Source organism: Natator depressus, chromosome 11 (genome assembly GCF_965152275.1).
Source record: "Natator depressus isolate rNatDep1 chromosome 11, rNatDep2.hap1, whole genome shotgun sequence".
NCBI lineage: Eukaryota > Metazoa > Chordata > Testudines > Cheloniidae > Natator > Natator depressus.
In genome coordinates, this window is record NC_134244.1 from 55,639,328 (window position 1) to 55,654,219 (window position 14,892).

Consider the following 14,892-nt stretch of genomic DNA (forward strand, 5'->3'; position numbering starts at 1 on the left):
TAGCAAACCACAAACCCTTTTAAATTTCTGTAATCTAAAAACAAACCAACCACCAGTTCAATGTTCTCTGCCAGTTTCCATCATGCCAGACCCTTTCTTTTAGATGCTCTGCCACAGTGCTACTGCCTGGATTTTCAACTTCCTTTGAAAATTATATATTACGTACAGTAGAACCTCAGAGTTACGAACACCAGAGCTACGCACCGACCAGTCAGCCACACATCTCATTTGGAACCCGAAGTACACAATCAGGCAGCAGCGGAGACAAAAAAAAAAAAAAAAAAAAGAGAGAGAGGCAAATACAGTACAGTACTGTGTTAAACTAAAAAAGCAGCATTTTTCTTCTGCATAGTAAAGATTCAAAGCTGCATTGTCAAGGTTCAGTTGTAAACCTTTGAAAAAGAACCACAACATTTTGTTAAAAGTTATGAACATTTCAGAGTAATGAACAACCTCCATTCCAGAGATGTTCGTAACCCTGAGGTTCTACTGTATATTCCCTATATAATGTAAGACCTGGGGTGAACAACTTTACCATGAGGCTTGTGTGTTGCATCGCTGGCTCCGAGCACTGAGATGATTTCACCTCAGATGCACTCTACCTCTGAATGATGTCAACTCCTTTATTTATGGTATGTCCCTGGGCCACAACATGGATAATGAAAATAATTTAACTATGAAAAGTTATTTTTTTATTGTGAAAGTATAACAAAGATTAACTGGGAAAAAAATCTCTGTCTCCATTTTGCAGAGTGAAGGTCATGTTACACAGAAATTTATTTTGGGCTGAGAGATTCCTTTAATAAATTAATATACAATCTGCTGCTGAGGGTATTTCTTATCATAACAGAAGGCTGTCTCAGGATTTCAGTGGTCGAGAAAACTGCTATAATAAAGTAAAAGGTTCTGACATACATACCTTGAACAAGAGAGTATATATGACATAATAGGCATCCATGCCTCTGATAGTTGGGATGCGTTCATTAATTAGATGCTATTCCGACATATTTGGCAGAGATAATGATTAAGTTCACTAGAGCTGTGCAAATTACATCCCATCTTCCCGTTAGGAGAAGCTGTGCTTCAGGGCACCCAAGATTGGGACTTACCCCAGAAGAAGAGAAGAGACCCCTTTCCCTGGCAGTTCTGCCAAGGGAAGAAGCCTACCTGCACCACTTGCTTTCTGTGCAGTGCTCGCTGGCTCAGAGCCCCCTGTCAGAGCAGGGGACAGGGCGGTAGGTGCCTTAAATTGGCTACTGTGAGCAACCATCCAATGGGCTTTCCACCATATAAGGGTACTGGCGATTATGTTGGCACAAGTCAGTATCATGCAGTGGCTGAATGGGGCCCATTATTTCATTCTGCTCTGCTAAACTATTCTGTTTCCTTCCCAGAAGGAAAGCTCCTTATCAGCCAAGTAAGATCTTCTAAATGATATATTGCTTTAAGCCAGGGATTTTCAAACTTTCTCCCCATCCACAACCCCCACACCAGACATAGTCTCTTGTTATGAGTTCAACCCCCCACAATCCTTGTAATCACACCCTGTAATCTTCTGCAGAAACACAGGGCTAGCTTTTTTGGAAGGGATGTTGAATGGGCGGGTGGGTGAGTGCTGCTGCTGGTGGGGTAATGGGTGTGTGGGGCTGTTAATGCTTCTATGCTCCTTCCCTTCCACTTCCTTTTTCAGGGACGCGTTTCTTAAAATACAGCAAGAAGCTAGCCGAGGGCTATGATCAGAAGGGGCTGCAGCATCAAGGCAGCCAGCTCCCCATCACCTTCAGGTGGCACTTCCCTAGAGTCCAGTGTGGTGCAGGCAAGACAGGAGGAGGGAGCAAAACTTCTCCCCTCCCCTTAGCTTGCTCCTCCTGGATCTGAGTGGTTGCTGCGTTTTGTCTTTTTTGCTGAGACCTGCCACCCTTGCTGATCCTGCTGGAGCTCTGCAGAGTCCTGGATGGTCACCGACTGGTGAAAAGGGCGGAATACAGAACAAAAGTAAGTAGTACATCTCATTTTTTAAATAAAAGATGACAAATGCATTTATTACTTTTGGTTTGTACAAAAGCATAGCTCAAATGCAGCCTGATGTAAACTTTTGTGTCAAATATTTAACCCTTTTAATTCCAATGAGTTTCTGGATTGATGTTTGTAGATCTGTTCTCCTGCTAGGATCTCTTTTTAGGGAAAAGATACTGTAATATTACAAGATCCAAATTCTGCGGTTCTTAGAGCCAAATGAAACTTTTGATTGGCTAAGTGACTAGAGTGTCAGGTACTTAATGAATTTGATCATATGAAACATGAGCCATGCTGAAATGACCTGCTCACAAGTAAATTTATCTACTGTGTATCAGTTCTTTGATACAACACATGCATTAGCAAACCCTGGACCATTAATGTGATATCTTAGCAAACACTGATAAACTTGGATGTAAAAACAGAATAATACAGCTTGACTTTTCTTTGCCACTTAGTGCAAGCCAGGAGCAGTTTAAGAAAACTCGTGTGATTCCTAGATGTCATTGTTTTAAGGAGGAACCCATTATTTGTGAAGTCAGAAGGTATTTTCATTTTATTTTTGACAGTCGGGTTTCCTCAGTTATCTGAACACAGGCATTATTTCCTATATCGTTTGGGGAATGGAGGGGGGGAGGGATCTGGGGCAATTTAAATTTACCCAGCACCCCGCTCCTACCACCACAACAGCATCTACTTTCTCATGGGGAGGGTGAAAAAGTAGTCTTTACTGACAGCATCTTTATTGCCGTTCCAATGTTCACTTGAGTGGATGGGTGCTCCCATTGTTATGAATACGGACAATAAGCATGTCACCTCACTGAGACACCTACTCAATGAGAGTCCCCAGAGTGGGAATCCTGAGGTTACTCTCAAACTTAGTTCTTCCACAAAGCAGGTCTTGAAATGCTTGAGTGCCATCAAAAGGAACACAAAGAGCTGTATTTCTCTTCTTGCCATCCAACATTCAGTTGCAGTTTTCTGGAACTCTGGCACGATGTATGTCGTATTTCTCAATGGCTGTACAAGTGCACAGATGCAAAACTAATTTACGGGGAATGGTGCAAGTGACGCCTGTGCACTTTAGCAAAATTAAGCATAATTAAATTGGTGGATTCATTCAGTTTTTGATATACAATTGAAAAGGACCTCATTTTAATTAACATTGACAAGAAAACTACTCAGTGAAAATGCAAACTTAGAAAAACATTACGAACAGTTTATAGCTTGGAGGTGTTCACTGACAAGGGAAAGTGGAATCATTACTATTAAAGGTTCATCTTCTTAAGTGTCGCCCATGGTTTCTCCAATAAGCTAGTGTGCTTTACGGTGCTGTACAAATAAAAGTTGCTGGGAAAATATGAAACATCTGTATTACACTCAATCCCTTACAGGTTATTTGATGGATGAAAAATGAAACAAATGCATTTAAAATAAATGCATATTACAATATCACATGTAGTGATTTTTACAAAATTATTACTTATGTGCACAGTCCTGATATCTATAGACATGGCACTGTGAAGAAAGCTCAGTTCTTAAGAAGCTATTTTCTAGATACTTGTAAGAGTGATGCAGTTTGCGGTCAGTCTGATCATAATGTCCCTTCAACTTTGGTACATTCAGTGCAAAATATTTTTGGGAATTTCTTACTTATATAAAAATAAAAGGCATTTTTTTCCTTGAGAGTGCTTAAAGAATAAAACACTAGCACAATGTCTGTAAATGCATGAAAAGTGAAATGAACAGAAATAGCATTTAGTTTGCTAGTTTCTTATTTACACTCTGAGGAACTTAACATAATGAACCTATAAAAATAAAGAGAAGTCACTGTGTAAGTTTCTTTTTCCTGATATGCTGTGATAAATTGATACTTATTTTTTAAAACAGTTTCCATGCAGTACAAAGCATAAAATCAGACATTATTAAGTTCTCCTTATAATAGCTCATCATTTGCCATACACGCAGCACTTGCATATACATTTTCACAAACCTCCTTATTGCAAGCCATTGTTGTGACATCCCTTACTGCTGATTTTCCTTCAAATTCACTTCTGCCCCAGGAAGCTGAAATCTATGGTGCACACCATGCAGGCACTCGTAGTCTTAGGTATAGCAAGTAATGGATTTTCTGTTATAGTATACGGCATAAAGTAACCTATCTTTAAAAAAAAAAAAAAGTTTCCTAAAGATTTCCATAGTTTGATTTTAGCGAATTTAGGGGTGGGCTGAACGATTTCACATTTTGACTTGAACTTTACATTCAAGGACTTTGGTGAAATCCAGTTTCAAGGTACGTGTCAGATTTTGCAGTAGCCACCTTGCTGATCATGCATGGTCACATCCTTTGCTTGGGCCATAACAAACATGGCAGTCAAGAAAAACTGTTTATTGCAAGACTGTTGGTTTTCCCTGCACACCAGGCACACTCCAGTATTACTGTAGAGTACTCCGCCACTACCACAATGCTTGTAACTGCTTCCGAAGCTAGATTTACTCATTCATAGAAATCTCATTATTTGAATTGTATTGTAAAACAATTTTCCTCTAAGAAATCCAATACAAATGTTCATTTGTTCTTAAGAGGACAGATCCACAAACGTCCAAAGAGCTGGGCACTATGGTTTGCGTATTACTCAAGTCCAAAGGTACTTGTCTCTTCAACTGCTGTCAACAGTTTCTCACAGAGCATGGAGAATGATGGGTAAGGGGGAAGGTCAAGACGATTGAAACACGTATGAGCCCTGCAAAAAAAAAAGTGGCAAATAAGCCATGGTTATTCAGAAATTCAAATGAAAGTAACTGGAAATTCAGATGCGCAAGAAGGTCCTTTCAAAATACCATGCTTTGTGAAATATTATTGTGTTACTGAACACTGTTATTTTCAAGTTAAAAAAGAATTAATTGTCAAAGATATTTTTGAAATTCTGACCCTTAATGTGGATCACAAGTAGTAGCCTAAATTTTGCCTGTAAAATGTGGGCACACAAAATTTGCAATTTAGGGGCACAATTGAGGCAGTTTGTTTTGAAAATTTGGCTTAGAATACATACTTTTAAAATTAGTATTTTCTATTAGTAATTAGTGATATTTGAATATTAGGTCTGTAATCACGAGGAAGTTATTTCTGAAGAATGAATGCACATAAATTAGACAGAGTTAGCGAAATACTAGAAAACACACATAGGGAATAGTCCTACTGACAAGAGATAGACTAGTTAGCAAATTAGGTCTTTTCCATTGATAATTTCTCTGGGCCAGAGCCTCAGCTGGTGTAAATCAGTGTAGCTGCCTTGAAGTTAGTGGAGGTATACTGATTTACACCAGCCGAGGATCTGATCTTGAGAATCTATTACAGAGAAATATATTTAGTAGTTAAATGAATGTATGTATATAATTCTCAAAACACACTCTGGCTTTCTTGACAGGACAGGAATATATTCTCCCCCCTCCCCCGCCCAATTTCTATAATCTGCCTATCACAATCTCTACACACATTGTGAAAAGGTCCTAGAGACCCCATCCTCTGACTAGAGGAAGGACCAGAGTTGCCTGAATTTGATATAGGGATTTATTGAGTAGCCGGGTAATTCCGTCCTGCTCCCACTGAAATAAATGGCACAGCTCCAAGTGACTAATGCAAGTAGGATCTTTCGGGAGAGGGGTTCTGAGATGAAAGCTCCAAGGACTTTTCATTTCCTCTTCTTCTTTGAAAGCTAACTAACCCTTTAGACCTTTGCTTTGGAAGATAAAAGTCCTTTTGTATTTGGGTTTGGCCCTTAAAGGGGCAGGACTTTCTTTACATTTACTTTTTCCTTTTGCAATCATACCACACTGTTGTTTAAACCTGTTCCCGTTGGCAAGCAGAAACGTTTTCTGCAGTGGCCTGCCTGTCACTGCTTGAACAGCAAACATTTAAAAAACACACGGCATAATAAATTTAAGTGTTTAATGTCAGGAACTCTCCCCACACCAAGAACTGAGACTCCTGATTCAACATACCCCATTCAGCAGCAGTCAGAATGGCTACACTGGATTTACAGTGAGCCTTCTCAAAACAAGAGGGTGCCCAGCCCCCAGATGAACAAATCAGGGACCATCATCTTAACTGCCAATCAGATCCTAACTACCAGGTTGGAACATGAAGAGAAGAGGTGAGTCATTCTAGCTTGTTTATAACACAGAAGCTAAGAGTTCATTATAAGCCCTCAGTGAAGGTGAAACACTGAATTAGCAAACAGCATTATAGTGTCATAAAAATACCAGGCTTTGGGAAAGACACAGTATGCAGGGCCAGATTATCATTTTAAACATCAGACCAAACTTCGGGTGTATTGCTGTGGTAGAAAAAATACTGTATTTTGCTCCATCCAATTACTGTAGACTTAACAGAACTCTGTCAGAATGTTTTTCAGCAGGTAGAGTTCACACCCCATGGTATTCTATGGGGCTCCTCATTTCCCCCTCCCCCCGAGGGATCAACCCTTGGCTGCCGGGAAAGGGAGCAGGTCAGCAGAATCCGTGGTTCTCTTTTCTCTTCCCAGAACATTGTGGAATCCAGGAAGTGTGCTTAGGAGGATCTAACTTTCCTGCAGAGTCCCTCCATGTCGGAGACCCTTGTTAAGGAGTGGGGTTGGGGAAAAGACAGTATGATTACAATTAGAGCAGTGCTGTCAGGTAGTTAGATGACCCTGTACATCCACCAATTCTCTGGGTTCAATTTAGACCTCGGAAGATCCATGGTGGCCTAACCTCCTGCATCTGGTGGGTGGGTTCAACTGATTCCCCCTCCTTAACCCTCTGGAAGGAGAATTTGGAGGAAACATTATAAAAGAAACTTCATAGAGCTTCTCTTTCCATCAGGCCCACAGGAGGGGAATGTGGACCATTGTAATAATCCTCCTTGGATCCTCTGGCTGCTCACACAACCAGCAGAAGAATTTCCTCTTGCTTCTTAAGATTAATACACTCAGAAAGGGTGTGGAAGGAGAGCAGTTTCTTTGAAACAGACATCCACTTGTTAGAATTATGCATCATGCATAATGTGGGCTGTACAACCACAAATTATAAAAACTGTAACCCATGAATCAATAAGGGATTCATTGCAAGCTAACAATCTTGCATCTTGGTTTAACTGATTAGTAGGAAGATAAGTTGGGTTTTCTTTCAGTTTCTGAGGATGATTTTGTCAGTGTATTGAAAATGTGATCATTTTCTTTAGAGAGCTGACTCATTTTTAAAAATAAAGATACTGATCCCATTGAGGAAATGTGCTCTTCTTCTACCAGACAAAGGACTCTGTCATTCTGCAAGGAGAGTGATTTTACTGTGGATACTGTTTTCCCAGGACATTTCAAGCTAACTGTATACTATGTTCATCTTTGTACTCTCACATTTTCTGATAAAGGTAAATGTATCTTAGTTCCTGGAGTCTTGACATTCAATCACTTTCCCCTTCACTGGAGTTCAAACAGTATTACAGACAAATTAACTTTAAGTCCAAAGTCCAATACCTTAGCAATAACAGAAGAATGCTGTTCGCGTGCAAATGTTTATTTATTCATCATCCCTAGCTGCTATATAATTAACACTACCAACTTCTAAACATTTAAGAAATAGAGAGTAGGAGTTCCCCTAGTGATATCTGATTTAGCCTGACATACAATAAGATAAACAAGCTGAAAGTAAAGGTGGTGACAGGGACAGCAGGGGCAAAACTAAACTAGGAATAACTAACTTTTTCAGTGCATGCACATGCCACTAACATAGGATGGAAAGGGCAGTGATAAAAGCCAGGCAACTTGACATGCAAGTTCCAGAAGTTTCATTTTTCTGGTTCAATAAGGGTGATTATAACATGATCAGAACTATGGAAGCTATGGAATCATCTAATCAATCTGTTATCTGTATTAGCCTTCCGCAGCTCTACAGAGCCAAGAAAAGGGAATGGCTACAATAAAATGTTTTCATTCATTTATTTCTTCTCTCTGGTATGAATTAAAAACAAACAAAAACAAAAACAAACCCCTTGATTTGTAATTTGAGAGCCAGATTTTGCCAGTAGTACCAGGCTCCACAAGTGGTCCCATTGAAATCAGTGGGACTATTCACAAAATAAAAATATTAATCACTGAGAGAGTGAGGGTAAAAGAATTTATCCCCAGGTTAATACAAAACCCTAGAACCATTAGGCATCGAAGAGCCTCTGGGTGAAATTTTCAATGGGTGTCCAACAATTCATCCACATCTGCAGGATCTCTTTTAGGAGCCTGCTGAAAGTCTGCCACTCAGTGTCTTTGTTAAGATAGGTACCTTCAGCCAGTGCTACTCAGTGTTTGCATAGTAAAGCCTCTGAAGCTGGTGCGGCTTAGGCTGAAGCCACTCTGCACATAGGAACTGGAGATGTTAGAAAAGTGAACACAGTTTACATTCTGCTCAGAGCTAAGTTTGAGATGAACGCTGCAAGTCATGCATTTCCTATGGGATTAGGGTACCATGTCTTGAGCACTGGGAGTGGCTGACTCACAACAAATAAACTTGTGTTATTTGGCTCTCATGTTTGTAAAAGTATCTTAAAACAGTGGTAAAAGTTGTGGCCCAGTGTCTCGAAAGCAATGGAACTGAAAGTTAAAGATCAAGGGCCATGTTCATTGCCATGGGCAAAGAGGCAAGCAGCTGGCACCCTCCCTGCACCCACTGGGCTGAACTAGTGAAGGCGCTCAGCACATATCTCCACTCTCTTTCTCCAAAGTGAAGCAGTTTTATTTTACAGCTGGAGCTCCGCAGTAGCCCTGCCACAAGAAACTCCCTCAGTGAGGTGCTGAACCTCCTGGCTTGTCCTGCCCCTTCTCCCTGTGTAGAGTGTACCCGCTGGCTCTGGTTTCCCTGGTAGAATGAGCAGCTTACAGGAGTGTGGCCCTGCTCCAGGTTGGATCCTGCTGCCTAAGAGGTGAATTTGGTCCCAAGTCTCTGTATCTATGCACAATAAATGAGTAAAGTGGGTTCCATAAGTTATATTTATAGACAGTTAGTTTGAACCTTCCTTTTGAGTTCCCCTGCTTTAGTGGGTTTTTATGGGTCCAGAACACTATTTTAAATGGAGCTTTCACAATTTATTTTTCTTTCTCCCGTTTTTAAGTTACTTTAAAAATAATCAACACTATATCCCCGTAAAACATTTATTTTTACAGATGAGAGGTCCAGCAAGGAATTTAATGAATTAATTTGTCATGTTCCTCCTCACAGTAGTCAAATTATCAGTCCTGGAAAAATCTGATTTCCAGTTATTTGTGCCTCCCAGGCCAGCATCCTGCCACACTGATCAAATACGTGTTTTGGGTCTACTTACATCTAGCTATTAAGGTCCCGATCTGGGTGACATATACACATGTGCTAAACTTCATTACCAGTAGCCACCCATTGAAGCTAATGGGACGACTCAGCACAGTGAAGTTAAGCAGGACTGAGATCTTAGATTGCAAACCTTTTGGGGCAGGAATAGTCTTTAAATGTGAAATGCGCCCAGTGAATGGTTCCCTCATCCTAACTGGGACCTTTTATTTAATAATATTTCAGTACTGCCTAAAGTTGGTCTTAGAGACTGAATATTAGAAGATACAAAAACTACAATATTCTCTTTTCCTACTTAAGTATTGGTATAAAATGGAATGGCACTGCTGAGGTCCAGGTTCATTCAAGAAAATGCAAGGGTTTATATTTTTAAAATGCTATAGGAACATAATCTATTTCTCATTTCAGTAACAATCATTCTCTGAGGCATGCTTAGGTGGCTGATGCACAGAATACCTTTTGACCCTAAAAGATACTACAGTAATTGTTTTGAAATATAAACTCTTAGAATTCTCTTAATGTACCTTTGACCTTCAGCTGCGTGGCTCCCATTTATACTCTTAACTGACATGGTGGTTTTGTGTTCGAGCTACTGACTCCACAAACTTGTACACTGGGTCTGTGCATTTCAACTACATAGAAAGTCAAAGTATAAACAGTACTATCAGATAATCAAAGTTAGTAACGTATCTATTTCCAACCAGTGTAACTTCCTCTAAATGCTACAGAATTGGATGATGGGAAATCTTCCCCAAATGTATTAATCTGCAAAACTGACCTCTCTGTAGAGAAGTTCTTATTAATACAGAGTTCAGTCAGGATGACTTTTCAGATCCTGGCTCATATGTCATCAGTCTTTGATACTGTAGATCATTTAAGACCACAGCTCTTTTCCTGGCATCACAAAAGGAAAAACGAGGAAAGCAATTCCTTCCTTACTTTTTCCTCTTGCCACTCTGATCATGTCACTTTCCACCTTGAATTCTTTCCCTGGCTTCAGCTCTTCGAGGCCTTGTGCAACTCAGCTTTTCCTTACATCCAACTCATTTCTTTCTACTCTCCTTTTCACTTGTTTCACTTGGCCCAAGCCTCTCTACTACTTGCTCTCTTTACAATCTTGACCCCCCCCCCTTAACATTGTGTTTTGCCGCCTTCTCTCTCTCCTTCTTCAAATCACTCCTCAGAACACACTTTTTCCTCTGATTCAAAAAATCACCACAGCAAGATTTCTACACAACGCTGAAGTCACGCTGGCCCTCCTAGGGAACTGAACTAGACTGTAAATACATTGGGTCTCTTTAATCCAGAGTTGATATCCATTTTCTGGCAATGATCAATAACTTACCTTTCAGAGAACATCATAGATACTATTTTAGGGAAGCAATGCCTGGTTTTATGACAAACAAAAAACTCTATAAATTTTAGAAGAGAAGTTGTAAACCTGGTAAAGTAGAATGAATTGAATTAAGGTACAGACTCCTAAGCACAATTAGTTTGTCTTTTCCACCATGCAGGAAAACAACCTCTTCAATTCAAAGAAAGAAAGATATGTCATACACACTGGAACAACTAGGAAGCAGAACTTCCCTTTCACCAGAGCCTACTCAGTCAATCAATGACAGCTGTTTGTTTCTCAAGCAGCTTCTGCATAACCCCAATAGTTAGCAGCAGGGGTAGTTGAGAATATCAATGTATCTATTGTGACTGGCTCACAGAGAACTGAACTCTACCCAAGTAGTTCAAAATTTACTTAGATTAAAAAAAAACACCCCTACCCAAAACATACACATACACACACTTTTACCTGGGAAGAGCAGTGATTTTCCCCCATTTTTCTACACAGAATCTTCTTGGCCCATTGCTCCCTCTTAGAGATGCAAACCCCTCATAAGGTATGCTGGATGTACCTGTAACAAACTACCAACACAAAAAGAACAACACGGATGACAGATGTACAACCTGAGGGTTGTGTGAATGCTCATGCATAAGTAACTACTCACAGCAGTGTTCCCACTAAGGCAAGTTGTTCTTGTATAAGACTTTGCAAGATCAAGCCTTATTTGAAGGGGAATCAGGAGTATTAAAGTCCTGTTTAAAATGTAGGGGAGGAAAAGTGGCATATTTCTTGATTAGCACTCTAGGAGGGAGGTCTTACTAGACTAATTTATGTTACAGATTTCACTTATAGACAGCCAGTATATAAGAATAATTATGATGCACAATCAGTGTAGAATTAAAGTCACATTACTAGCATCATCAAGCTAATAAATAATAAAGGGAGGAGGGAGAAAATAAAATACACTTAATAAGGTTTAAGAGGGACTAACTAATAAGTAAATTACCATATATGTTACATCTATGTCGTGCCTTTCATTCAGCTGGATTTCAAAGCACTTTACAAACTTTACTAACTGATATAAGCTAAGAGACAAATTCTACAGTTCTCATTTAGGTAAAATTCCCATAGATTTCAGTGAGAATTTCTTATGACATTGTACAGAGCAGATTTGACTAGAATCATCCATCAATAAGAGAGAGTCTTGTGACAGATAGACCTTACTTATTTTTTAATGGTCTGTGATAAAACACCTATATAAAATATTTTTGACCTGCAGTTGCAGAATCCCTACACTGTATTATAATCGCAAAGGGAAATCTTAGCGATAAAGTTACACAGCCATCTATGGTACTGCATCAAAAGGGACACCTCAGTAAGGTTTCCCACATAGCATTTACACAGAGCCAGCTGTAACAGGAAAAAGAAATGTTAGTGACACAGTTAACATGATCAGATGCCAGTTCTGAAATGTTTAAAACAATGGATTTTAAACTAGTGCAACTATGTGGCAAACCCAGATAAAATCAGATCTGGCCCCTTCTAAAGAATTTGGTGTGCTAGAAGTACCTGTATTTGATTACCTGTAACTCTGTGAAAAACCCACATGCATTAAAATTCCTCTACTGCCTTCAGTGTTGTTGAATCCATCAGGTAAATGAATTCCACAGGTGGACATACTGTGTGAAGCAGTGTTTCTATTTATTTGTTCTTAATTTACTGGCTATCAACTAAGTGAAGACCTCTTGTTTTCATGTTCTATAAAAGGATAATAATGGGGGACTGGATCAGTTTTCAATATCATTTTAATAATTTTGAACACCTCAGCCAAGTCCTCCCTAACTCTTCCTCTGAATAATCTTCAAAGGTAAATATGATCATGTTTCTTTTCCTTTCCTTGGAATACAAATTTTGAGGATTTTTTTAGTCAAATAATAAAAATCACCACCACCCAACACTCATACTGTTTGGTAACTTTCTATCAAGGGGACTTTTGTTTTTAGTTAGCTTTGACATTTCAATTATTTACAGTAAGCATCTGGAGACTGCTGAGTTACCAGGCCATTCCCGTGTCCTGACATCACACTGTCTGAAGGTTTCATTATCTGAAACTGATGAAGTAGTTTAACATTTAATGTGAAATGGTGGTATATATTTTTATACAAAATCTACTGATCTCTCACCTGTAATAGCCTTAGCCGTTGTTCATTGTTGAATCTTTCTACAGCAGCCCAGAACCACCGAATTACAATGTGATTGTCATGGTAACCTGTTAGAACAGCAACAAAAAGCCACATTACCTTTGATTCTTTTAATATTAAGTGCAGGAGAACACACATGTGAAATATTAATCATTAATGGCCTTACCCAGTTCAGTCTTAGCCTCCATACTTATAATCAAATATCAGCAAAAGACAGCAAGTGAGACTAAACCAGGGCTCTTATCAGGGTCATTGCACGTTGCTCCAAATTAAAGGCAGACATTCAGTTTCCCTTTTGCAAACACTTAAACCATTAGCAAGCCAACCATCTGAGCTGCCAATTCTTGTGACATTACGTTTTTGGTTTTTTTTAAAAGCTGCTCATGATACCAGTAGCAACTGCAGCCACCTCACTCAAAACAGCTGTCATCTCATTCTTCTTGATGGAATTGAAGCCGGACTGCACTCGGATAGGCTCACTACCAGTTCCAGATAGCCTTTGGAAATGGAAGTGAAGTGGTCCTTACTAAAGACGTCTGCCTTACCACTCTCTTTATGCAGTCAGGCAGGAGAAAAATCAGAATAGTTGAACGTAAGAGCAAGGAGAAAGACTGAGCGTAATGGGAATGTGAGAGGGGTTTGGAATCAGATATAACATGAATCTTTTTACCTGCTGCTGTAAATGAACTCTGAGAACACCTTTATGTCAAAGGTTTGCCTACTCACTTTCAGATGCCATCAACCTCTCTGTAAATTCAAAATACAAACATGCTCTTGCCGTTTGGGATCTTACTCCTTTTATCAACTAAAATGTCTGCTCCTAATTCAAAAGCTAACCAGGAAAATAAAGACATTCCAAAATTAGTTTAAAATGGGCTCCAACACTTATTGAATTGACATATTTCATAGAATAGGTTTAGCAAAATCTTAGACAAAGGGCACTTCCAGGTTCACTCATGCAGTACCAGAGCTAACTTTGACTAGGAAAAAAAAAAATCAATGTCACCTCCTCTATACTCTGTGTTGTTTCTCCAGTCACTTAAGTCAATTTCTGCTGTGCCAGCAATAACCAGTTCCAATTCTCTTGCATCAAATACAGACACCAGCCTAGCGTCAACAACCTGTGAAAGGAAATAGAATACATAGAAACGTGCCCTCATTGTTTGTGTTATTTTTGCCTCCTACTAAACAGACTCCCCAGTTACTAATGCTGTATCATTTTTCAAGTAATGTTCTGGCTTGTTCAATGAACGGGGAGGTTTAAGGTTAAAAGATTTTTCAAAAGATGCAAATATGCGGACTATTCTTCCACTGGGTTTCATACTGTAGCTACATTCATTTTCATTAGAAGCTCTTAGCATTTAGAAGGAAAATTATTAGAAAAATAATACAGAAATACTTTCAGGGCAATAAAGGTCAATATATTCAAGGTCCATGTTCAAGGTGGAAAATGTAAAGGAAAACATCTTGAAATATCCTCAGCCAATTGTGTAATGCTGGACACGGAGTAAAAAATTCCTTCCTGAGTTCAACTCTCCTTATTATCTGAGTTTGCACTGCTGCTAATGCAAACAGTGGTAAAAATGTTTTCCATTTCTTTAGAATATAGTCATGTTAGTTGACTCAATGACCTCCAACAAGTGACCTCCACATATATAAGACGACATTTGATTATTTTGAAATACATTAGGTCCACTGTAGGATACATATAACTCTCACTCCTGATTTTAACCTATGTTTTCTAAATACTGCATGGTTGGGTGTATTAGAAAGGCAAGTATGGAGAATGCTACATAATATACATATGGGAACTAGAGTTGAGTAGGATTTCTCACCTCGTAGAAACCTCGAACTAGACTTTCTGTTTGCTGCACAACCCCTCTCTCAATTCTCCATTTCACCATTCTCTCTATGTATTCTTTCTTGTTCTTCTCTGTGACTGGGATGTTGGCACCCCCTGGTTTCAGTTCCCGTTCAGTGATCTTAGAG

General features: G+C 39.3%; 1 protein-coding gene across 2 annotated transcripts in view; it reads right to left on the reverse strand.

The window, feature by feature from the left end:
* Positions 1-4,158: 4,158 nt before the first annotated feature.
* The window catches only part of HECW2 (HECT, C2 and WW domain containing E3 ubiquitin protein ligase 2), a 256,874-nt gene continuing 246,140 nt past the window's right edge, over positions 4,159-14,892 (reverse strand). For both annotated transcript variants that reach the window (XM_074967801.1, XM_074967802.1), the window contains 5 exons: positions 14,739-14,885; positions 13,910-14,024; positions 12,886-12,971; positions 11,171-11,283; positions 4,159-4,760 (listed from right to left, as the gene is read on the reverse strand). In XM_074967801.1, coding sequence (XP_074823902.1) covers positions 4,649-4,760; positions 11,171-11,283; positions 12,886-12,971; positions 13,910-14,024; positions 14,739-14,885 — 573 coding nt within the window. In that variant the 3' untranslated portion in view covers positions 4,159-4,648. The remainder of the gene's footprint in view (positions 4,761-11,170; positions 11,284-12,885; positions 12,972-13,909; positions 14,025-14,738; positions 14,886-14,892) is intronic.